General features: G+C 37.8%; 1 protein-coding gene across 8 annotated transcripts in view; it reads right to left on the minus strand.

Moving 5' to 3' along the window:
* BABAM2 (BRISC and BRCA1 A complex member 2) overlaps positions 1–27023 on the minus strand; it is a 457873-nt gene that overhangs the window by 425858 nt on the left and 4992 nt on the right. For 6 of the 8 annotated variants that reach the window (XM_024241865.3, NM_001131287.2, XM_009237426.4 and 3 more), the window contains 1 exon segment: positions 23314–23465. The exons of the other annotated variants lie outside the window; for them this stretch is intronic. In XM_024241865.3, the coding sequence (XP_024097633.1) occupies positions 23314–23441 (128 nt within the window). In that variant the 5' untranslated portion in view covers positions 23442–23465. 8 annotated transcript variants of the gene reach the window in all.

The raw sequence follows: 27023 nt of genomic DNA on the forward strand, positions 1-27023 counted from the left end.
TTATGACAAAAGCATTTCTTCCATTAGTATCTACATATTTTTTCAGATTTCTTTTTCAGGTATGGCAGGTGAAAATACCACAATATAAGTAATATAAATTATTTTTACAGTGTTGCTTATTTTATCTTTATATCATTTTTAGCTTATATTTTATGTATGTTTTATAATCGATAAATATATTTTTATAAGTAAATACGCATGTAGCAAAGGTACACAATAAAATGATTTGGGGTGTGCTATAGTCTGAATGTTTGTGGCCCCTCAAAATTCCTATTGGTATCTAATCCCCAATGTGTTGGTATTAAGAGGTAGGGCCTTTGGGAGCTGACTAGCTCATAAAACGGAGGTCTCATAAATAGGATTAGTGTCCTTATAAAAGAGGCCTGAGGGAGCTTGTCTGCCCCTTTGCCCTTCTGCCATGGAAGGACACACAGAAGGCACCATCTATGAGGAATGGGCCCTCACCACACACAATCTACCAGAGCCATGATCCTGGACTTTATAGCCTCCAGAACTGTGAGCAATAAACTTCTGCTGTTTATAAATTACCAAGTCTAAGGTATTTTGTTACGGCAACCCAAACTGACGAAGACAGGGTGCATAATGAAAAAAAAAATCTGGGCTGGGTGTGGTGGCTCACGCCTATAATCCCAGCACTTTGGGAGGCTGAGGCGGGCAGATCATGAGGTCAAGAGATCAAGACCATCCTGGCCAACATGGTGAAACCCCATCTCTGCTAAAAATACAAAAATTAGCTGGGCGTGGTGGCACGTGCCTGTAGTCCCAGCTACTTGGGAGGCTGAGGCAGGAGAATCACTTGAACCCAGGAGACGGAGGTTGCAGTGAGCCAAGATCACACCACTGCACTCCAGCCTGGAAACAGAGCAAGACTCTGTCTCAAAAAAAAAAAAAAAAAAAAAAAAAAAGTTTGGAGTGATCATTGCTATAAGAGTTATACAAAGGAGTCTCTATTCTCAAGAACTTGTAATCAGAAGACAAAAATCAAACTATGAAAGTCACACAACACAATTCAAATAACAAGTCAAGACAACAATAGATACAAGTCACAAAGCAATTAACATGATTAATTGCCAAATTAGTGGTTAAAGAAAATAAACACAATAGGAGCGAAGAGAGCAGAGAAACCACTTTTAGCTTGGGTAACCAAGGAAGGTTCACTGGAATACAACTGGCCTCTAAGAATGCATAGGATCTGGCCAAGTGAGGGGAAGGAGAAATAGTTATGAGCAATTGTCTTTAAGTAAGGGCAAAACCTAAGAGACAGGCACTGCTAGACTGAAAACTCTAAGAAGAAAGAGAATGCATTAAAGCCTGGATCCCTCAGTGTCCAGCAGCATACCTGCTAACACATAGGAAGTACCTGAAAGCTATTCATAAATACTGCAAGTGAGCAAGGTAGAGCTGGAGCGGACAAGGTCAAACAAGTTACAGAAATGTCCCGGACTGTTTGCTATTTCAACTGTGGGAATGCTGGTAATTATTACTCATATTAGTAAATGTTATATAAGAGATCCCCAGGGCCAAGGCCAACTTAAATACCATTTTCATACATTCAATGTACAGTGTTATTTTATAAGAAGTAATTTTTATACTAAACACTAGTAATTTTCCAATGAAAATATTCCTGTAAAGTTTTTAGGCCACTGTTTTTATGCCTTGATCCAAAACATGTCCTAAATGCTGCCTATTCTCTGAACTCTGGGGCTCATATTTTATATTATTTGCATACTATTTATCTAAATCCCATAGAAATTCCTGATCCATATAGGGAAGGCCTAAGGAGTATTTACCTTGGCATGCTCCAATAGCTCAGATTCCCAAGGGAATGTACCAGCAGAGCTTTGATCTCACCCTGATTAGCTCTCATGCTACATGCTTTATTTATGTTTGTATCTCAACAATGCCTCACACTTACTTGGTGCTCAGTATATGCTTAACTTATATAAAAAAATAAATTTGAATGAATATGGAAAGCACAAAAGCAGAGTAAAGGAAAGAATAGATGGAAAACCAGTGGGGATGGGGAGATAGGGAGATGGGGAGAAGAAAAAAAAAGAAAACGAAAAAGTAGAGGGAAAGAATTGTAGTAGGAAACTGATGACAGGGTAGAGCCAAAAATAGAGAATGAGATAAAGAAGAGTGGGGAAGAAAGGAAAAGGAAGAATTAATAGATTCTGAAGTGTCATTAAAGGATTCCCTTTCCTGTTACTGAAAAGTGCTTTCTAAAGATAGAAAAAAAAAACGTTTTTTATATCTTCAAATTCTTATATTTAAATGATTATGAAAAGACTTAGCATCTGCTATATGAGCATATCTGGAACTACAGGGTAATGGGATAAGTGTGCCATTCACGTATTTTTGGTTATTAGGTAGTTTGAAAGGATTTCGTTCTTAGATTGCTGCTTGAGATGCTACTGTTATACACTATAAATTCTAAAGCCTTGTGAAAGTTAAATAATCTCTCTCATCTTCAGTGTTCTCATTTGTAAAATAAGGATAACAGTCATGCTCCAGAGAGCTGTTATGAGGATCCACTGACTTGGTGCACATCAATAAAGTATTTAGAACGGTTCCTGGCACACAGAGAGCACTCGCTGTCACGAGTATTCAAAAGTACAAATTGCAAAACCAAAAAATAAGGAGGAGGAGAGTCTATCTCAAACACTATTTTCCTTAAACCCTTTACTTCACTGGGGCAATAATTTTCTGAGCTAAAAACCTCAATTGACCTCCTCGCCTCTTCACCGGGCTACTTCATTTCTTCATTCCACAGACAAAAATTCTCACGGGGGTCCAACCATGAAAAGACTTAATCAGAGCAGTAAAATAATTTTCCAGTGTCCTTAAGCAAATCTAATGGAGCCCATCATGCCTCTCATGTTACACAGCAGGAAATTTACGGGGAAACAAAGAGAAGAATATCAAGATGGGGCATGTAAATTGGCTGCAGAGCAGGCAGAGACTAGACGGAGCCGTCAGAGAAACAAGGACGGAAAGCATCTAGTCTGGGCCAGAGGCTTTCAAACTTTTTTGACACATAATAAGAAATTTTTATATCACCATTTTATATCACCATCAGTAGAGATATCTGTACGGAGCAATATGTATATATGCATATGTGTGTACATACATGTGTGTACGTGTTCATATATAAATTGAAAACAAAATTGTTAAGCAATGATACTTAGCTTTATTACATGACGTGTACTTTTGTTCCATTCTCTTCTTTTTTTTATGTAAATCAAGACCCTCTAAAATGATTTCATAACACACCTAAGGGCCACAGCTATCAATGGTTTGTAACCCACAGCTCTGTCCAATACAATCTCACAGAAGGTAGCTTCCTGGAAAATGAAGATAAAAATACTCAACCCTACACTTGGTCAAAACTATTCCTTGAACACCTCATTCAGTTCTAGGTGTTACACTTTAAGAAGTATAGAGACTAACTGGATCACATTCCGAAGAAGCCAAAAAAGACAGGGAAGGACACAAATCACATGATAGAAGCAAAGACTACATGTTAGCCTACAGAAGAGAGAAATATCAAACATGATAGCTATCTTCACTCACATGCAGGATCAATTAAGCTTCTTCTATATTGTGACAAGAGGTAGAAGTGGCAAGGAAAAGGGTTTCAGGTCAATGTAGAAAAGCACTATGTAACTGTATTAGCTGCCCAGGGAGCTGTGTTGGGACTCATGGAGCTTCCACATGACTGGAGATACTTACAGACAGCCTGAACAGTCACTTGGCAGAGAAGCATTAGAAGGGGTTCATAGGTCATATGGTTAACATTAGAGTGTAATGCTTTCCAATCCTGAAATTCTATAATTCTGGTGTAGATTAAAACAATATTATACTTTAATATGACTACTAAAGCTAACACTAGTTCTTTATTAAGTTTTTCATAAGAAATGAATTCTACCATGGACCACATGAAACAAAGCTGAAATGGCAAATGATATTTTCTTGTAACAAGAGAATGTAACAAAAATTGGCAATGTGCCTATCATAGTCATTAAAAATCTTCATCAGTTACAATTAGAGAAAAACTGAAATGTTACCCAGATCACTGGCATAGTGTTTAAGATGTTCAACTTAGAAAATATAACTACATTACAGCTTTAATAAGCAAACATCAAAAAAAGGTGATCTTTAAAATGTACAGAAATAAGAGTGTTTACAAAAGAAGATTGTATCATAAACATTCTCTCCTTGCCCAAAAGCCATTCTTTGGTGTGTGTAGATTTTATGTGTATTTTATACGTATAAAATATATGTATAAATTCTCTCCCTACCCAAAAGCCATTCTTTGGTGTGTGTATATATATGTAAAGCATGGACAAAGTAACAATGTCCTCTCTGATTTTTTACTGATCCAACTAACTGAAAATTTGAGTTATCTTCAGAAAAGTTTTTATTTATATAACCATCTACCGTATTTGTTTTAAAAAACAGTATCTCCAATTATCTAATATGTAGTTAGGAATTACTTATCAATAACATACTACTGTCGCCCCTCTGAGATAGAATTCTTAAGAAGGCCAACTCCTGGACTGTTAGAATACAGAAACCTTTCTAGAATCGTGCTATTCAAAGAGAGCAGGTCCATGGACCAGTTCTGGTCTGTAAATTATTACTAATCCATAATAAGAAAAGTACAGAAAATGAGATAAGAATTTTAAAACTTTTACAGCAATGTGTAAGAATAACTTTAAATCTGATGAATCTACTAATAAAAGAGTCAAGCCTTGTATTTCATGTCTTTTTCATTTCACTCTTCTAGCAATTCATTTTTATATTTTACAAAAGTATCAGTTGGTGACCAGCTAGATTTTTTTTAATCTGTTCTTCCATCAAAGAGTTTGAAAAACACTTTTCTAAAGAATCTTTAGATGCTGAACGTCCTTGGATATGAAGATAAGCTGCTTTACTTTGATGTCTTCTAATCTCCCTATTCATCTTGGTTTTCCCACAACAGTAACAAACATTAATTTATTTCTTTCCAAGTGTTCTTTTGATATCTCTACTAAGTTGACAGCAACATCAATATAGTTCACTGCCCAAAATTTATCATCAGGTTATCTGTCTGACTGCTCAGAATCTGTAACACTATTTCATTTCCATCCAGATGTAGCTCCAACATATTCTTGGATTCATTCCTTGCAAGAAGATATTAATAAATTTGACAAGCCAGTTTGAAGGGGTCACCCAATCTTGCAACATGACTGCTGGCACAATCTGTGGCAGTCTATCCTTTGGAACTTCTAAAGGTAGTACGGCTCAATTTTAAATCCCAGGCCTTCTAAAGAGACCATCTAAAGTAATGGTCTCTTGCGTCCTGAATTCCTGCCAATCTACCTATAATTCCAATCTTCCATTTGAACTATATTGTTTCTCAGAATCCTTTTCTGACTTACATACTCTTTTAATTTCTTAAGTAAATATACACAAAGATAGATATAATAAACATATTTATAAAAACCTGCCAATGACAATTCCAAAAGATACTTTTATGATGCAAAAACATGATAAATACTATTCTTTAAAAATTAAATACATTGTGCTGTGCTGTAAGAAACTATTCCACAATGCCAATAATTATATCATTAGTTTTAGTTAAAATTTGCAAAGTCATTCAAGCTTCCAAATCCTCAGTAACTTTAATAATGGAAAAAAAAAAAAGAATAAGGAGTCTGCAAATGTAGGTCAAAAAGCAAATCAGTGACAGACTTAAAATAACTATATATGTTTAATTTCTGCCCCAGTTCCAACAATGAAATTGTATTCCCTTTCCATACCCTAGTAATTGTTCAGCATTCTTTCCCAAGGTGGGAGACTGAGACTCCACAACCTTGGTTCAATGTTTAGATCTCCTAAGGCCAGTTTCTGGAATTAGGCATGGTTAAACATTATGACAGCACAGAAGAATGGCTCTTTTCTTTGAGTGGCTAAAAGCTTGGGGGTTAGTGGGTATAGTGTAGGCAAAGTAGTGGTGTAGGTTTTGTGAAAAGAAGAAGAAAAAGAAAAATACATGGAGGAGGCACATCCTATTCCTATTCTATCTCAACATGATCTGGTTTTTATTTTTTATTAGATTTGTTTAAAATAATATAAATGGCTGCTAGTGGAAAATAGATCAGACCTAGAACAGTTATGAAGAGTCTGGTTAGGACTGGTTAGGAAAAGAGATGGAGTGCTGACAGTACTGAGAGAGAGAAATGGATGAACTAGAGGTCAAACAGCTTCTGAGAGGAACTGATGAGGCTTGAAGAGAGATTTGCATTTGAAGAAGTAATGATACCTTGAAGTCCATGCTCAAGATTGTGATAACGATTTAGTTTCAGTATCTCATTTTATTTAGGAGCCCACAGCTGCATGCTTGCCTCCATTTTTCTCTACCCTTTCTTGTCTATAATCTTTTCTTCTCCCCTGATTTCCTCTTTCTATCTTATTGTCCTTCCTCTGTCTTCCTTCTTTCCCTTCAAATCTACCCCTTTCTTTCTTCCCTCCCTAACCTTCTCCTTTGCTTACATACAATATGGAACTGAAAGAATTTTAAAATATTTATTCTATTTATGAATAGTTCTTAACTTAAAATCCAGAGGGTTCAAACATGTATATATATTATACATTTGCAAAAAGACATGTAATAGAATGTTCACAATGGCACTATTCAAAATGGCACTATTCATAATACTAGTGTATTAGTCTGTTCCCACACTGCTAATAAAGACATGTCCAAGACTGGGTAGTTTATAAAGGAAAGAGGTTTAATTGACTCACAGTTCAGCATAGCTGGGGAGGCCTCGAGGAACTTACAATCATAGCAGAAGGGGAAACAAACACATCCTTCTTCACGTGGTGGCAGCAAGGAGAAGTACTGAGCAAAAGGGGGAAAAGCCCCTTATAAAATCATCAGATTGCATGATAACTCACTCTCTATCACAAGAACAGCAGCATGGGGGTAACCACCCCCAGGATTCAACTACCTTCCACCGGGTCCCTCCCATGACAGGTAGGGATTGTGGAAACTACAATTCAAGAAGAGATTTGGGTGGAAACACACCCAAACCATATCAATTAGGAACTACCCAAATGCCCTTCAAAAGTACAGTAGATAAACCGTGGCATGTTACACAATGGAACATTCATTGCTCAGCCAGAAAAATAGGTGATCTACAACTACCTGCAACAATATAGAATATCACAAACGTAACACTGAACAAATGAAGCCTCACACAACATGCCATTTTGTGCAGTATAAATTCCATTTATATATTTTTTTTAGAAGTATATTAACCTATTTTGTTAGAAGTCAGGATAGCAGTTATCCATTCATGGGAAGAGGGGTCAGTGACTAGATGGGAGCACAAAGAGGACATACAAGGTGCTGATAATGTTCTGGATTTTGGGTGCTAGTTATACAAGTCTGTTCAGCTTGTGAAAATTCAAGGAATTACATACTGACTTATGATTCAGTGTACTTTTCTGAATATATACTATACCTCAATAAAAAGTTTTTAAATTTAAAAATCAATTAGTTTAAACCTTTAATGTTTAGGGGAGGGAAGTAGCAACAACCAACCGTTTTTGTTTCTCTGATGCTTTCTAATGACTTTTTCCAACCTAGGAGACAACTGTGATACACCCCTGAACCTAGAACCATGACATTACTGTCAGATCCACAGCTTTATACTTATTGTGCCAGGTCCTATGCTAGGTAGTGGAGACACAGCTGTTATGCCAGATAATGGCCTTGTCTCCTCTACTAAGGGAGACAGGCCTAACAAACAAACAATGAATAAAAGCTTGAAATGGCAATAGGACAGATTCTGGTACAGAAAATAACAAGGGAGAACTGTTATAGATGGAATGGCTTAGCTATGCAACCCTGAACAAGTCACGTAACTTATTTGAGTTTCAGTTACCTCATCTGCCTTAAGAGATTATTAGAAGGATTATACGCAACAAAACGTTTCAAAGCACTTACATTACAACGAAAAATTATTAATGATAACAGCTATTGTTATATTACTGTCCTTCCTGTCAATATAGAGCTGCTTATGTTAACCAGTGTCATAGCATGTTCTATACACTACTACCATAATCATAACAATGAGTAATATTTTATAAGTCACTAATTCTCAGTCAAAAGGCTTCTACTATGGGAGAAGCAGGTGCATTGGTAAATGGGTGTCCTTTGCCACAGAAGGAGATACTAGTGATACAAAGGTCTGGCTCAATTTCACCAGAGCCTTCTCTGACCTTTCTAGGGAAGAAAGCACAGAAAGATGATGCTAACAGAGGGGCGGGCTAGAGAAACTTAACCAACTGGAGAACATATATGAAGTGCCTCAAATTTTGTCAAAATGAAACTTTTGTGCATTAAAAGACATTATCAACAGAGAAAAAAGGCAACCTATGGAATGGGATGGGATACTTGCAAATCATATGTCTATCTGAGAAGGAACTGATATTCAGAATCCACAAAGAAATCATACAATGAATACCAACAAAAACTTTTTTAATGGGCAAAAGACTTGAATAGACATTTCTCCAAAGAAGATATATAAATGGCCAAGAAGTACATGAAAAGATGCTCAAGCCTGTAATCCCAGCACTTTAAGAGGCCAAAGTGGGAGGACTGCTTGAGCCTAGGAGTTCGAGACCAATCTGGGTGACATAGCAAGACCCTATCTCTACAAAAAATAAACAAATTACCCAGGTATGGTGGCACATGCCTGTGGTCCCAGCTACTCAGAAGGCTGAGGTGGGAGGATTGCTTGAGCCCAGGAGGTGGAGGCTGCACAGTGAGCTGTGATCGCACCACTGCACTCCAGCCTGGGTGACAGAGTGAGACTCTGTCTCAAAAAAAATAATAACGATAATAATAAAGAAAAGATGCTGAACATCAGTAAACATTAGGAAAATAGAAACCAAAACCACTGTGAGATACCATTACACACCCATTAGGATTACTACTATCAAAACAAAACAAAGAAAAACAGAAAGTAACAAGTGTTGGTGTCGATGAGGATGTGGAGAAATTAAAACCCTTGTGTCTTGCTGGTGGGAATGTAAAACAGTGCAGCCTCTGTGGAAAACAGTATAGCACACAGCCATAAAAAAAGAAGGAAATCACATCCTTTGCAGCAACATAGATGCAGCTAGAGGCCATTATCCTAAGTGAATTAACACAGAAACAAAAAATCAAATACTGCATGTTCTCTATAAGTGGAAGCTAAACACTGGGTAGACATGGACCTAAACATGGGAACAATAGACACTAGGGACTCCAAGAGAGGGGAGGAAAGGAGGCAGGAAAGGGATGAAAAACTACCTATTGGGGCTGAGCACAGAGGCTCACGCCTGAAATCCAGCACTTTGAGAGGCCAAGGTGGGTGGATGGCTTGAGTCTAAGAGTTCGAGACCAGCCTGGGCAACATGGCGCAACCCCATTTCGAAAAAAAATACAAAAAATTAGCCAGGTGTGGTAGTATGTGCTGTAGTTCCAGCTACTCAGGAGACTGAGGTGAGAGGATTGCTTGAGCCCAGGAGGTGGAGGCTGCAGTGAGCTGTGGTCATATCACTGTACTCCAAACTGGGTGACAGAGTGAGACCCTGAGACCCTACCTCAAAAAAAAAAAAAAAATTGTTTTTAAAAAAAGAGAACCTACCTATTGAGTACTATACTCACTACCTATGTGACAGTTCTACCCCAAACCTCAGCATCACACAATATACCCTTGTAACAAACTTGCATATGTATCCACTGGATCTAAAATAAAAGCTGAAATTATTTTTAAAAACAGAAAGAAAACAGTATAGCGGTTCCTCAAAAAATTAAACAGAATTATCATATGATCTAGCAATTCTACTTCTGGGTATATACCCAAAAAAACTGAAAACAGGGACTTAAACAGGTATTTGTACACCCATATTAACAGCATTATTCACAATAGCCAAAGACAGAAGCAACCCAAGTGTCTATCAATAGATGAATGGATAAACAAAGTGTGATATATACATACATTGAAATACTATCTAGCCTTTAAAAGGAAATTCTGACACTACAATACGGATGAACCTTGAAGACATTATGCTAAGTGAAGAAAGCCACTCACAAAAGGGTAAATACTGCATGATTCACTTACATCAAGTGAGGTACCTAAAGTAGTCACATTCAGAGGCAGATACCAGAATGGTGGCTGCCAGTAGCTGGGGGAAAAGAGAAATGGACATTGTTGTTTAATGGCACAGAGTTTCAGCTTGCAAGATGAAAAAAGTTTTGGAGATACATGTCTCCAAATGTCACATTCGTGATGTACTTAATGCCAAAGATGTGTACACTTAAAAATAATGAAAATTGTAAATTTATGTTATGTATATTTTACCACCTTATAAAACATAATGTGCCAAGCCCAAAATTGACCCTACATGTTAATTACTAAACCATAAAAAATTTAAAATAATGTTTTTTAAATGAAAAATTCAGGAGTCCACAGATGAAAAAAAATCATTCTGAGGGCATTACACCTACTTAAAAGTGGAACATCAAAATGTTCTCCAAAACTTCCACTTGATTCAAGGTTTGTTATCAATAAATTGGCAAGAGCAAAGGTTGAGATAAAAAAACCTTCTCAGAAAACAAAACAAAAAAAAGATGTATTTTTCAAAAAGTCAAGAGAAGCAAGGTCAGTGGGATAAACTTAACTTTCATAACATGCCATAAGAAAGATAACCAAATTACTGAGGAAATGTGGCCCTGAGATGGAAGATTACAAAATTAATTCTCAAGCAACACGGCACCAAAAAGTAAAACTATTCACGTAACATGGAAGCTGAAAAAGAGGCTGTTCTACATTTCTATGTAAGCATAAGGAGACTTTTAACATATGAGTGATGGTATAAGAATAATTAATTTGGAGCCCTAAAACAAATGTATATGCATATTAACCTGTACTAAAAAAAACCCTCACCTATCTTCCAAACTCAAAGCACTTTGTAAATTTGTCATCCTAATAAAACAAAAATTAATCCAAAAATACTATCTAAAAATTGTACACAATAGAGGGGACAAAAGACAACAGTGGGAGTGATTTTTTTTTTCCTTTGAACAATGTAAAGTGGAGCCAGGAATAGACTAGATGAATTTTCTACCCACTTTTCTTTACACATTAGACTGGCTACCTCCCTTCACTTCTTTCCCTACATCAACCTCCACACCAAATGAAGTCACCCTAAAATGAAGTCACCCTAAAATGAAGTCACTGGAGGGCATGAAAAGCCCAAGATCAGAACCACCTAAAATCCCAGACCCAAATTTATCCTGGCACTTACTACCCCAGACTCTGGAAGCCTAGCCAAAGTTCCCAAAGTGATTTCAGACTTCACTGGGTTAAGGCCAACACCACCACTTACAATCTTAAGCACAAAATATAAAAGGCCATAAAACACCACATGCAAGAGCACTTTGTAATGTTAAAAGGCTCATAAACTGTTTAATTAAAATTATTTATATTACTGTATTATACTATTATGATCACAAAAAGTCTAGACAGGCAGCTAACTACCCAGGGTAGAAAAGAATATGGGCTGGGATATGAGGAGTAAGAGGAACCTGTGTTTCCTTCTGGTTAGCAATCTCAAGGAATACTTCCTGATGGACATCCTGCCCTCAGTAAAACACTTAAAATATCAACACCATGCACTGTTCACTGAGTTTCCAGATGTTCTGGTACCTAGATAAACACCCTAAATTCCAGCCAAACTTCTTGCACATCTATGACCCCACACACTGCCCACACTAGCAGAGTTCAACAGCCCACCGCTTATGCCCTTCATCCTCAGACAGAACTCCCTGCACTATCTATCTTAAGAGGCTTCTTCACCCCTGTTAACAACTGTTGCATGTATCTGCTCAAGACAATCAGTGTTCAATCTCTAATGACTGTAAAAAACTCTTAAGTTCTGTCTGCTAAAACAGCTGGCATCTTCATGCCCATTCATTTTTCAACCTAATCAAATATTCTAAGTTTCATCCACCTGCAGGGTCAGAGTAAGCCATGGTGATTTTTCTCCTGCCTCCGTAGATTTGCAAAAAGCAATTAACAAGGAAAGAAGGCTGTCTCAGAATCAAAAATCTCTGGATCTCTCATCCATTTCTGCTACATGATTTCTCTGAGTTTTGTTAGATGAGAGTGAGCTCCTGTTTTGCTCTGCTTGCCTGGGTCTTATTCAATAGTTCCTGTTATACTGCTTGCATGGACACTCTTTACAGACTCCCTGATTCTAAAATAACAATGTGACAACAATAACACAGTGAAATAATGATATATCATACCACATATTTATTATATATAACAACATACAATAATATCACCCACCATAATGTGAACATTATGACCAAGCACTACTGTAAGTGCTTTATATGAATTATGTCATTTCACCCCCATAACTACTTAATAAAGTCATTAATGCCATCTCCATTTAAGAGAAAACTGAAGCACCAAAAGGTTATGAGACCTATCAAAGGTCATTAAGCTGTAAGCACAATTAGGATACAAACTCAGACCTCACTGACTGAAAAACCCACATGCTTACCATCACATTATTCTGCCACACAACCCCTCTAAAGATGGCTCCATGTTCCAACCCCTGTCCAATCTGACTTCCAGCTTCTGCCCACACCCGACCCTCCCCAGCCAAATCTTGCTTTATTTCTTCTGGTCCTGGCTATTTTTATTTTCTCCAAAGTCATCTTAAGTGTTCTGATAAAAGATTGTTGAACTATTGAGTAAATTTTCCCATGTATCTTCTGATTCTACCTCAATCTAACTTCTGTGTTTGCTTTCATATATGCCAATAAACAACTGAATTCCTACACAATAGCAGCTAAATGATAAAACATCTAGTAATAAAGTTAACAGTAAGCGTGCAGTATGGAAGAACTGCTTTAATTGTATTGATTGCTCTCTAGGTCTGCCATACAGCTATTATTTTAGGTCTTCCCTTCCTGTATTGAATCACTTATTTTCTTGTTTTACCTTCTTGCTTTGTTGGAGCATATATCCCACTGGCATCCTAAGAAAGGGAGAAAAGGAGATAAATTTTTTGAGTTCTTGAAAGTCTGAAAATGTCTAGTTTTAAATTTGATTGATAATTTGGGCAGGTACAGAAGTTGGCCCAACAGACATATTGTCATAGTTTCATGAATGCAGTATTTTCTCTTATTTTTATAAGGATATTAATTATAGCTTTAAAAAAAATTCTTCTGTACCTTGCATTGTCTCTGTTTTGCTCTCTGTCTTTCATGTTGATGGCTTTCCTCAGACTGATGATTCCTGGCTGTGCATTTCTGTTAAAGAATGCATCTCTAACATGTAAATTTGAAGCCCTTTATACATGGGTGGAGTTGTCAACGACTGAGCTTCACTGTAGTGTTAATCAGGCAGCATCCTGGCCTTTTTATTGGAGGACTGCCAGATTGATTATCTGGAGGTCTTTCTCTGGGACCATAAATAAAATGTGCCCATATGCATGCATATATTCCTACGCATCAGCAAAATTTTAATTACTGGGCCAAGAAGTATGCAAATTTAAGACTTTTGATATATAGTAGTCCCCCCTTATCTATGGTTTTGCTTTCTGTGATTTCAGTTACCCTTGGCCAACCCTGACCCTTGGTCAAGAAAACGCAATGTTTGGTCTGAAAATATTAAATGGAAAATTCCAGAAACAATTCATAAGTTTTAAATTGCATGCTGTTCTGAGATTGTTCTCACACCTTCCAGCTCTGTCCCGCCTAGGACATGACTCATCCCTCTGTCCAGCATAGCTGTCTACACTACCCACCCGTTAGTCACTTAGTCGCTGTCTTGGTGATCAGATCAACTGCCATAGTACAGCAGTGTTTGACTTCAAGTAATCCTTATTTTACTTAATAAAGTGCTTCGGGAAAGCACAAGAGTAGTGATGCTGGCAATTTAGATACACTAACGACAAGCCATGAAGTGCTTCCTTTAAGGAAAAAGGTAAGTGTTCTTGACTTAATAAGGAATGAAAAAAAAACATATGCTGATGTAGCTAAGACCTACCATAAGAACAAATCTTCTATCTATGAAATTGTGAAGAAGGAAAAAGAAATTTGTGCTAGTTTTGCTTTGCACCTCAAATTGCAAAAATAACAGCTACAGAGTGTGCTACGTGCTCAGTTGAAATAGAAAACGCATTAAATTTGTGGGTGGAAGACACCAACATAAACGTGTTCTGACTGACGGCAACAGGGTTCCATGAGAGGTTTCAGGCATCTACTGGGGGAGGTCTTGGAACATATCCCCTAATGAGAAGGGGGGACTATATTCATCTATTTCATGATTCAACTTAAATCTCAGTTCCTCAGAGAGAGCTTCTCTAACCTTCAATTCTCAATTTGCCTGTCATCAGGGTAATCTCCCTTCATTTCTCTTTCTCAATTAATTAAAAAGAAGATTTTTTTGTTAACTAAATTATGGTATGTTTCCTAATGAAACAGTATACAACTATTTAAATGAGGTTACAAAAAGGTATGTAGAACACAGGGTTAAGCAAGACAATTTTTAAGAATTAGAACAAGATGGAAGGGGGGAATTTGTCCTACTGGCTATCATGACATTTCACAAGACTGTAATAGTTAAGAAAGTATGGAACTGGCACAAGAATAATGAGGCTGACTGACCAAAAAAGAAAGCCTGGCAACAGGCCCATGTGTGATATAAACTTGACATCCATGGGCAAGGATGGCCTTCTCAATAAATGAGGCTAGGTCAACCAATTATCCATATGGTGGGGGGGTAGGGGAGACAATATCTCTATCTCACTCCACATTACAGAAAAAATAAATTCCCATTTAAAGAACAAAAAAGGAAACAGGAAAACTTTAAAATTCTTAAAGAAAGATGTGTGACTTTTGGATAGGCCCAGATTTCTTAAAACTCTCTTTCTCTCTCTCTCTCTCTCTCTCTCTCTCACACACACACACACACACACGTGCACACAGGCACATATATTCAAATCTAAAAAAGAAAATACTGTAGAATATAACTTCATCAAAATCAAAACTCTTGGATGTCAGGAGCACTAAAATAAGAATATATGCCACAGACTTTCTGCAGATATTTGTAATACACGTAATTACCAAAAGATCAGTATCCAAAATACATAAATAATGCTTTAAAATCTATAGAAATATACAAACAATCCACTTAAAAGATGAACAAAGGATATCCCAAAGGAAGAAATCTGAATTGCCAATAAGCATATTAAAAGACTTTTCACCACAATAGCAATCACAGAAATGCAAATTAAAACCATAATGAGATACCAGGTCGACCTCACCAGCTTGGCAAAAATGTAAGTTTGACAATATCAAGTACTGGTGAGGCTACAGAATAGTAGAAACTCATTTCTGATAGAAGGAAAATGATTCAATCTGGCAATATCTAATAAAATAGAAGATGCATACATCTTAAGAGCTAGTAATTCTATTTCTAGGAATATACCTTTGATGGGTAGCTTTCAAAGTTTTGATCATCACACATATTTTCATTATGACCCAGTATACACATACTTACTTATTTAACTGAAAAGAAAATTAACAAAACAGTGCTTATTCTTACTGTGACACATTTTGAGAGTTTCCATTTTGTTCTCATTCATTTTTTAATGTTGAGTGACTCACTCAATTGATTTTACAACCACTAATGGGTAAACACACTCAGTTCAAAAAACTGTCCCAGAAAATATTCTCATACATATTTTCTTGTGCACATGTGAGAGAATGTTTACTGTGGCACTCTTTGTCAAAAAAATTATTTAAACAGTGTAACAGTCAATCAGCAGAAGAATGAATTTAAAATTAAGGGCATATTCACACAATGGAATACAAAATATCAGCACAAAGGAAAGAACCAAAGCTGTAAATATTAACACAGATAAATCTCATTAACTTTATACTAAGTAAAATGGGCAAGATATAGATGAATATATATAGTATATCTTTTGTACAAACTTTTTAAACATGCAAAATAATACTGTTGAGGAATATATTTATGTATAATGAATACATAAAGTATGAAGACAGGCGTGGGGAAAAAGGGGAATGAGATCAGGGAAAAGTACAGAAAAGTTAAGTGAACAACTAAATCTAAATTATTAAAAACTGCCCATCTTCAGATGAGATTGGGTGCAATCAAGGTGGTATGGCCATAGACAAAAATTAAACTATTGCCTCCCAGGGCAGCAGCTTCCTTCCAGACACAAGGCTAATAAAGATTCAGATTGCCAGCTAGAGAGACTCATGCAGCCAAACTGAGATCAGTCTTCAAAGCTTACAGCACTCATCCTTTAAAAGTGTTCTGTCTATTTAGTAATCAAGTACTTACACTGAGTATCTATTTTTAACTAAGTAACGAAATTCAGAACATGGACAAAAAAATGCAATAGGTAGTTGTGGGCGGATGAGATGTCACAGCAGATGCCCCAAACACAGCCATGTGCCAGTAAGGTTGAGTCACTGCAATATGCTGAAAAAAGATACTGAGGCTCAACTGCCACAGGTTGCAGCGAGCCCTCTCTGCTTTCCTCACTGTTGTATTTGCCAGGCATCATTCCAGAATGCTGAACAGACACTTAGACATTTTCAAGATTAGAAAAATCACTAAAAATGACAAAATATGGCATCTTACAAATAGCACATGCTTGTGATCAAATTAACACAGAGCAAAGAACTAATAAACATTCAGTAAGCTCATGGAATAATTCTCTAAAATTAATAATTTGGTCCTTTCAGATCTCAGTCTGTATTTTACCTGCAAGAGTAGATAATACATTTTACTATAATTTCTTTTTTTTTTTTTTTTTTTTTTTTGAGACAGAGTCTCGCTCTGTCACCCAGGCTGGAGGGCAGTGGTGCGATCTCGGCTCACTGCAAGCTCCACCTCCTGGGTTCACGCCATTCTCCTGTCTCAGCCTCCCAAGTAGCTGGGACTATAGGCACCCGCCACCATGCCCGGCTAATTTTTTGTATTTTTAGTACAGACTGGGTTTCACCGTGTTAGCCCAGATGACCTCGATCTCCTGACCTTGTGATATGCCGGCCTTGGCCTCCCAAAGTGCTGGGATTGCAGGCATGAGCCACCACACCCGGCCTACTATAATTTCAAAAATGTCAACTCATTTCAAAGAATGTCATGAAAAAGAATTATGCATAACAGAATGTAAGCAATACACTATCAGGCCAATAAAAATCCTTCCAAACCACAAGAACAAACCACTTTGATACCCAAAACAAGTAGTTTCTCAAGGAAAACATCTAACTCATTCATTCATCCATTCAAATCCTACTTACTACATTACATGTGAAAAGTACCAAGATAGATCTTAAGGAGGTATAAACATAAATTAAACAAGAACTTGGCCCTTAAGATACTGATGGTCTAGCAATGGAGTTTAGACACATACACAGTCTTATTAAGTAAGGTAGAAAAATCTAGGTACCATAAGAGAAATATATATGAATTGCTATTTAAAAAAAAAAAAAAAGAAATCTTGCTTCGATTAGGTTCTTGCCTATTTCTCCTATGAACCAGATCTAGAATATAGATACTTAGACCTTATCTCTTCAAGGCGAAGTGGCTACATGTAATAAGACTGGTTCTTGTGACCTTTAAAAATTGTCTCCTTGTTTTATACTTTTATTTACACTGTGTCCTATAGGGTATACCTCTTCAAGTTAATAGAAATTAGACATGTAGATCCTACCACTCATAACTGTGTCTGCTGAAGATCTAAAAGAAAGGAAAACGCCAAAAGTGACACACCAAAAATAAGCCATTCTTTTCCCTAACTCTGCCACTGTTTTGTTACAGAAACAAGAAATTCACACTTCGGCTGATGGAAGGATTGAAGAAGGAATTGTTAATGAACTTCTAAAGAACTTCCCTGAATCTTTCAGACAAGTACTATGTAAAAGGCATCAATAATGTTCCAGATTAACAAGGTCTTTCACATCATTTTATGAATGTGGGTAGAGGTATTTTTATTTCTTTTTTGAAGCTAATGAAAGTAAATTCCATACATATTAAATGTCATTAAATGCCATGTCACATATTTTTCAGGCAGTTAATCTAGAAAAAGCTAGGACTAGGCCAGGCACTGTGGCTCATGCCTGTAATCCCAGCACTTTGAGAGGCCAAGGTGGGTGGATCACCTGAGGTCAGGAGTTTGAGACCAGCCTAGCCAACATGATGAAACCCCATCTCTACTAAAAATACAAAAAATTAGCCAGGCATGGTGGCGGACGCTGTAGCTACTCAGGAGGCTGAGGCAGGAGAATCGCTTGAACCCAGAAGGCAGAGGTTGCGGTGAGCCAAGATCGCGCCATTGTACTCCAGCCTGGGCAACAAGAGCGAAACTCTGTCACGAAAAAAAAAAAAAATGCTAGGACTAGTGGATTCATTTCAAATTTGTCATCAGATCCCACTATTTGCACTTAAATCTTCAACTAAACATTCAGGAATTTGAGAACACCCAAAAGGGAATCTGTGAAAAAGAAGCAACAAGACTTTATGCTGAAAAACGTAACTGGTTTCTCAGGATACTGATACAAAGAGTAAGAATTTCAGGTTGATATCACTTTACATATACCAGTCACCAGTCACCAGTCACCAGTCCACTAGCCATCAGGCCGCTGTCAGGTCTTCATTACCTCTGAAAAGAATGTCTGTGACATACTAAAAAAGAAAGATTTATTTCTACGTCCTATATATTCAGGTCAATGAACATTCCTGGTTGATGGGTTGGTTTTATTTTTTTCTCTATTTTTGTTTAGAGAAGGGGTCTAGCTATGTTGCCTAGGCTGGTCTCAAACTCCTGGGCTCAAGTGATCCACCTGTCTCAGCCTCCCGAGTAGCTGGGACTACAAACATGTACCACCGTGCCCAGCTGAGGTTGTTTGGTTTTTTTTTTTTTTTTTTTTATGACAGCTTTACTGAGATGTAATTTACATACCATAAAATCACTGTAAAGTGTGCAATTTGATCATTCTCCATATATTCCCAAAGCTATGCAACCTTCACCACTATCTAATTTTACAACATTTTTGTTACTCCAGAAAGAAATCCCTCACTCAAGCAGTCACTTCTGATTCCCCCAGCCTCTGGCACCCACTAATTTACTTTCTGTCTCTATGAATTAGCCTATTCTAGACACGTCACATAAATGGAATCATATACTATGTGACCTTTTGTAATGAGCTTCTCTCACTTAGCACAATGTTTTCAAGGTTCATCATGTTGTACTATGAATCAGTACTTCACTACTTTTTATGGTTAAATAATATTCTATTTTTGATACGCCAGATTTGTTTACCCATTCATCACTTGATGGACATTTGAGTTGTTTTTGCAGGACTTTTGACCTGCAAAAACCTTAGTCATCTAATCTGATTGTTCATTTTATGGATAAAAAATTGAGATCCAGTGACAAAATGGGAACTGCCTCTGGCTACACAGACTTAAGAAATGGACATCTGAAATGCCTTCTTTTCTCCAAGCTCACCCCATTCCAATAAAAGAAGAAAATCCTTAATGTGTTTGTTCCTCGCAGTAAAATGCAAGATAGGCTAGGTCCAGAAGACCTGAGGTGGGAAGGAAAAGAAAATAGGATTAGGCACAATCTTGTTGAACCAAAGGAACTTATGAAAAGATCAACAGTTTTAAACCTTCAAAAACACAGAAAAAAAGAGATGAGCACAATGCAGACATAAAGATGTTATTTTTAATCAAAGAAGGAAAGAAACATGAAAGTGTGGAAATCCTGAAGAGTTACTCTGAAATACCCAGTGATCCATTTGAAAATCTTTTTATTCTCAGACCCAGAAGAAAAATATACTGATTTAAAGATCCCAGAAAGAGGAAATCAAAGTCAAAACCACAAACTGAGAAGAAATGAGCACAGTAAAGGAAGTACATCACTCTACTTTCTGCAGGCCAAAAATTACAGTGAGGGAAACTGGAAAATACCCTCTTGAGATCTGATCTTGATGACTTCAGTTACAGATGGAGTCCATCTAAAGAAAGCATTTTGTAATTTAGGAGGCTCCAATCTGTATCTAGATTGTCTATAATAATGTGGAAATCCAGACTGAATGAATCCTATATACAGTCTCTATTTCAGAATCCCACTTCCTACCACCATTTATAAGCTGGGGAAGTCTGTCTGAGCACCAGGCCTGCTGCTTGACTAAATGGCAAAAATTCTAAACCAGTAAAAAAACAAACAAAAAAAACCTAAAAAGTCACTTTCCAATCCCTGGCTTATCTAAAGATGAGAGTTAATTTATAAATCCCCTAATGTATATAGTTAACTTTTAGAAGAAAAAAAAAAAAGTTAAAACTTTCTTCTTATCAACTCCACCAGAGTTCTTTCTACCAAATCCTCTTGCCTCAACAAAAAAGCAGCTAACCTAACACTAGCAAAATGGCTAGCAAATAGTAAATGCTCCATAAGTATTTGATTAATGAAATTGAAGATAATATCACATGTTTTCAAAAGCATCCTACTATTCCAAAGAAGTGTCTTAGTTTTTTATCTTACCACTAAAGAACGTAAGTCAGTATTCTCATACCCAAGTCTTTAGCTTAGTCAAATAACAGCAAGGTGTGTAGATGGCAAAAGGCAAAAGAGTCTAACAAGGAGAAAGCAGAAAGAGAATCAAGAATACAACATTTCTGCTTTTACTGCTGCTGCCGCCATTGCTAACACCCCTCCAAACCCAGCACTGCATGCTTGTCTCAGAGTCCATCCTGTTACCCAAATGATCCCACAGCAACCTCATGGCACTGCCATGAATGGAGACACACAAGGGCACCATTCACTGTGACAAGATACTGACATGCACATTGCTTTGCCTCCTGCCAGACTACGGGATGCAGAGAGGGTGCAGACCGAGGACCCTGAAAAATCAGTTTCATGTGACATCATGGTAGACATGTGTGAAAAGTACTACCCACAGAGACACTGATATGACCATCACCAGAGATCTTTCACAGAGACCACAAGCTCCCTGTCACCTGGGAAGCAATGGCAGACCCAGCTGAGCAACGTGGACCCAGTTGGACACAAGCTGCTGCAGACCCAACTGGGCACAAGCTGCTGGCCCAGTTGCTGGAGCCTAATGAAGAGGACAATATGGTGTGCATCCTCTATGACAAGATGTACGAGAATTTCATGGAGGAGGTGGACACAATAGATAATGAGACCTACCAGTGGAAGAAGGGGAAACTTTGACATACACTAGCCACTAGCCTGAACGCTGGCTCAACTTAATCCCACCTGGAACCAGCCCAACCGAGGTAGGGTTCAAGTGTGTGATGGATCTAACTCTTAGAGAAGAGTTTCTGCAGAGACTAGGCTTCTATCAGCACGTCTGGCTGCCAGACTGGGGCCTGGGGCCCTGGCCCAGTGATTCCAGGTGCACCTAAGCGGAAAGAGATGGGAAATGGCAAAAGGTGGATGCCCTTCCTTGAAAGGAACAACTCTATTACCTGGAATCTAGGCTGCCCCTACCCCAGCCATCATCTTTGTTATCTATACTGACCAGACTAGACAATAGTAGTACAGTGTGTGCCCGAGGAGCCCCACTCATTCTAAAGCTAGCTGCCCCTGCCCAAACCACGGCGGCTTCTTCAGGAGGAGGCCCTGTACCAGGTCAGTGAGATTCCTGGCTGCATCTTTGTCCATATCAACAGCTTCATTTGTGGATGCCATATCCAAGAAGGTACCTTGAGCATGGCCCGTGCAAACGTGCCCTAGTGCCCAATGCCTATGCCTCCCACAAATCTCAGAGTCCAGTGAAATTTCCTCCATCTTAAAAAAAAAAAGTTAACATTTCTAGTAAGAAAGTACTCAAAAATGATGGGGTATGTCAAAAGGACCCAAAGCCACCTGATAGAGCTCCCAATGACAAAAAGCTGGAGCAACTGACCAACAAATTAAATGATAATAATATTTAATTTATAACCCACAGAGGAAAATAAATACCTAAAAATTCATACTGGCATAAGTAAATAACTGAATAAATAAATAACTGAAGGAGAAGGAAGAGTGTTTCTTTATAGTAGAATTCAAATTAATAAATAGGGAGGAATGAGAAAAAGAGAAAAAGCACGCTTAGACAAGCACCAGAGTAGTAAGAGTTATAGGCAAGAATCATCCATGGATGCTGAAATTAATGGACAAAAGGATGATGAGAAACCGGATATTTGCAGTCTCAAAGCATCACTCAGCAAAATACAGTACTTAACTAATTACAAGGAGAAAAATCAGTGAACTTTACAGTGATCACTTAACCAAGTTATCAAAGTTAACTTAGTAGTAAAAAGACATATGGATATCATATATTCCCTGATCTCATGCATTGAGGATGGTACAACAACACATCTGTACTACACTCGGGAAAAAAACATATTTTTCACTCTAATGAAAAGAAAACATTAGATAAACCCATGTGGGTGCACATTTTACAAAATAAGTAGCCAGTACTCTTTAAAAGTGTCAAGGTCATGACAGGCAAAGAAAAACTGAGGAACTGTCACTGTTGGGGAGACTAAGAAGACATTATAATTGGATCCTGGAACAAAAAAAGGCATTAATGGAAAGACTGGCAAAATTCAAATAAGACCTGTAAAACAATTAACAATATTATAACACTGCTAATTTCCTGTAGTATTTTTGTAGCTTTTTTGTAAATCTAAATTTGTTTCAGGAAAAAAAAAATCTGTTTTTTAATGCAACATTTCTAGGTGTGAGATCTTGCTGTTTCAACCCCATTGTGAGAAATGACCCATTTTGGCTAGCTATTATAATTTTCATATTAAGAGAGTTTACCAAATGGTATCAGATTCAGAATATGTTTGTTGCTGGACTGCAGCAAACACAATAAGAAAACAAGCCAATGAATGAAAAACACACTTTTAAAACTCTGACGGCATGCTCTTCACAAAGAAAAAACAGAAAAAAAGACATGAACATTCTAGTCATAAAACAATGGCCCACAACACAAATAAAATAACCTGAAACATAAAATGTCAAGAACTGAACAAAACCAACTGAATCAACATATGATGAGATGATGACTTGGTGGGTTTCTGTGGCAGTCAATTTTTATGAGTCTGGTAAGGAAGGGCTGTCATTAGGTAAAGGTTGAATTGGTTCTGGTACATTGACTGAATTCATTCTGGTACATACCCAGATTTCAAGTCAGTTATCCTCAAACAGTTTGTAGCATCCAGTCCCACTTTTCCATTCCGGACCACGCTAGATATGAAAGGGGAAAGCATTGGAGATATTCGGTTCAAGGCCACTTCTGGGGACATTTTAACTTGACTTGTAAATCACCACTGAAAGCAGAAGGAAAGAATAATGATCAGGGCTTACAAATGGACTAGCTACAACACGCTGCCTAAAAACTGGACAGCATACAGCAGTTCCTCTTGCATAAATAAATAATTCATTTCCTATCTCTAGCGCAGCCTCTTCCAGTGATCCTCCAGAAGAAACCACCTCACTGCTGCTCAGCTACTCAGGACTGGGACTACATCACTGCTTTTCAGGAACAGAAGGAACTCCTGAAATACAATTCCCTCTTCCTTCCCAAAGCTGATTTCTACACTGCCACACTCTACTCAAAGTGGTCCCACTCTCACAACTGACTCGTTCTACTTTAGTTGAGTCCAAGGAGCCCTTGCTAACAATCCTCTATCCCAACACAAAAACACACACATCACTCAGTTAGCAATCTCTCCCTATGTGTCCCCACAAGGAGTAAAAACTTGATGGATAATACCATATAAAACTCTACAACAGGCTGACCTGCTTGAAGCTATTACTTACTAGAAATTATTTACTGCTGATATATCTTTCTTTTTTTTCTTTTTTTGAGACAGAGTCTCACTCTGTTGCCAGGCTGGAGTGCAGTGGCGCAATCTCGGCTCACTGCAAACTCCGCCTCCCGGGTTCAAGTGATTCTCCTGCTTCAGCCTTCCAAGTAGCTGGGACTACAGGCACATGCCACCATGCCCAGCTAATTTTTGTTATTTTTAGTAGAGACGAGGTTTCACCAGGTTGGCCAGGATGGTCTCGATCTCTTGACCTCGTGATCCACCCGCCATGGCCTCCCAAAGTGCTGGGATTACAGGCGTGAGCCACCGCGCCCGGCCTACTGCTGATACACCTTTCTTAATACCTTTCTGTCCACAGTGTAGTATAACTACCTGCTTACATGATCTCTTCCCTGCAGGGTCTATGTTTTGAATCCCCAGGGTTTAACAGAAATACCTGGCACATGCTAAACACTCAATAAACATTTTTTAATAAATAAATGAGTAAGGGGACAAAAGTTAGAGAAATATTTCAGTATGTAGAGAAGATAATGTGCCCCCTCCCCAAAATTTGGTAGGGGAATAGATATAACAAAATCCAAGGGATAGATATAACAAAAATCTACTTGACAATTAAATTATGAAAACATACACCTATGCAGCTATCAAGCAACACAGACTAACATGGATCTTAAGGTATTTGACTTTAAGGCACTAAGTCCTTACACTTAAAACCACAAAAGTAGAACCAATACATCATATCTAAATTATCTGGAAACTCATAGGGCTGGGGGAGGGAGTACACGAATTCTTCTTAATAGATTTCTAAATGAAAGCCTCTTCCTTCAGAGGAATAAGTCGATTCAAATGATCGTTTCCTTCCTCAATTTTAAAGAATAATGCCACATCAAAAGAAAATTAATTTCCAGCAAGTTACCAGTAAATGATGCTCTGGTTCTAGTTTTCATACATTATACCACATGAAAACTTACACGTCCTTGCTAAAATAAATGTTGAAAAGTAGAACCTGTTTCAGTTTATTATTTCAGATAGTAAAAATAAATTTATTTCCTAATTTGATAGCTCAAAAAATAATAACACTTTGACCCCATATAGTGATGACAACCAGAAGTATCTTCGAGATTAACACCTTTATATTCATAATTCAGTTCTAAAATCATCCTTTTTGTAAATATAAAACAAGCTCTTCTTCTGACCACTTAACAGATGACCGCCCCCCGGCTATTCTCTCATTTCAAAGTAAGACTAAACATCTAACACTGTACTACCAATCATAAAAATCATGTACTTTTTTAAACATTTTATCACTTACAAGGAGTGTCCATATATATTACTGCAGTTGATCTTCACAAGCCTGAGGTAGTAAAGAATTTTAATTCCCAGTTTGCAGATAATATGGGTAATTATTATAATGTGATTCTCAACAGTATACTAATCCACATCATAATTTTGAAGCCTATTTTTTTCTATTCGCCAACATTTCCACCTTCATGTCTATGTCACAATTCTTGAAGGGATGCTTATCAAAGTCATATGCTAAGTACAAATATACCTGTCTTATAAAAAAGCAAAAGGGTCTCACCTATATTACAGAATTGTTCTTCTGTGTTTTTCCCCACAGTACCTATTATTACTTTATCTCTTGCTTCCACAAAAGAAGGAAACAGAACCAACATATTCTAGACATCTATCTACCCATTATCAGGCATTATATTACTCATCTCTATCTGTAATTTCATTTACATCCCCCCAACTCTTCCCTGAGAACAATAATTGTTCCCATTTGACAAGTGGAAGCTAAAGAAACTTGACAAATAGAAAATTAAAGCTCAGCAAAATAAAGTAACTTGTTGAATGTTGGAAGCTGGAGGATCAGAATCCGAATCCGGATTCTCCAAGTCCACTATACGCATCTTTCTCTCAAATAAACATTGATAACTTCTATCACCAAAGAGAAAAGCATCAAGGTGATTTTGTAAAGCGTATATCTTATAAAATGTGAACAGACAAAAAGTAACAAATTTAAACAAATGATTGCTTTACCACTAGAAACAAACTGGACTATTGCTGGCCTACTGCTGAACCTGGTCTGAGTGATTCACTAGTCAAATGTTAAAGGGAACAACCTAGCTCTAGAAGCCAAACCATACTAAGTGACAACGATACATTCTAATTCAGCAACGGTCGAGACTTTAGGATGACACCTTAGGGAATGAATTCTCTTTATTTCCAGGGCAGCCATAATACTATTTTTTGACAGTGCAAGGTTTCACGCAGTATTAAAATCTATTTCAACCACGAGGAGGTGTGACTTCTCTAAAAAAAAAAAAAAGGCGGGGGGTGGGGAGTGGAATACAATGACTCCAAAATCAGAGGTCACTTAGCCAAAAACACTGGTCCTTTGGTGCAGTGAACCGGGTACATGGACAGGGAGTCACCACCGGTAGTAACTCTTACGCATGGCAGCACTATAATACACCCCAGATATACAAATATTTACGGTGGTCAGAGTCCCCTGAATGCTACTCCTGCAATTTGTATTTCCTGATTTTGACGTATTGCAAAAGGAAAATGCAAAATTACAATTTTTGCAAGGGTCTGCTACCCCAAAATAAAGTTACAAAAGGTCCTTTGATGAGAGGACTGGGGATTACAAAGACGTCTAAAGCACCATCCAGGTTCTTGCAATTAAAATGAGATGACAAACACGGAAACATGTGCCCTGCTGACGTCATGGAACGGAAAGGGGTGGCATCCTGCTGCGTCACGTCGACGTCATACAGCGCACGAGGGAAGTTACACTGGGGAAGCAATTTCCCCCAAGGGGCAACATTCGAGAAAAACAAGTTAGCTCAGACCCGAAGAATGACCACCCCACTCTAGGGGACGTCTTAAAAAGGGACACTCTCCCCTCTTCCAAACTGTATGATTCCCCTCATCAGGCAACAAGGAACTAATACTCGGGGTTTACAGGGACCAGGGGATGGGCCAGATATGGAGAAAGAGACGTCTCTGGCCTTGGGGCTCGTTCTTGAGGGAATCAGCGTGATGGGGATG

The sequence above is a fragment of the Pongo abelii genome, chromosome 12, assembly GCF_028885655.2.
Source record: "Pongo abelii isolate AG06213 chromosome 12, NHGRI_mPonAbe1-v2.0_pri, whole genome shotgun sequence".
NCBI classification, from domain to species: domain Eukaryota; kingdom Metazoa; phylum Chordata; class Mammalia; order Primates; family Hominidae; genus Pongo; species Pongo abelii.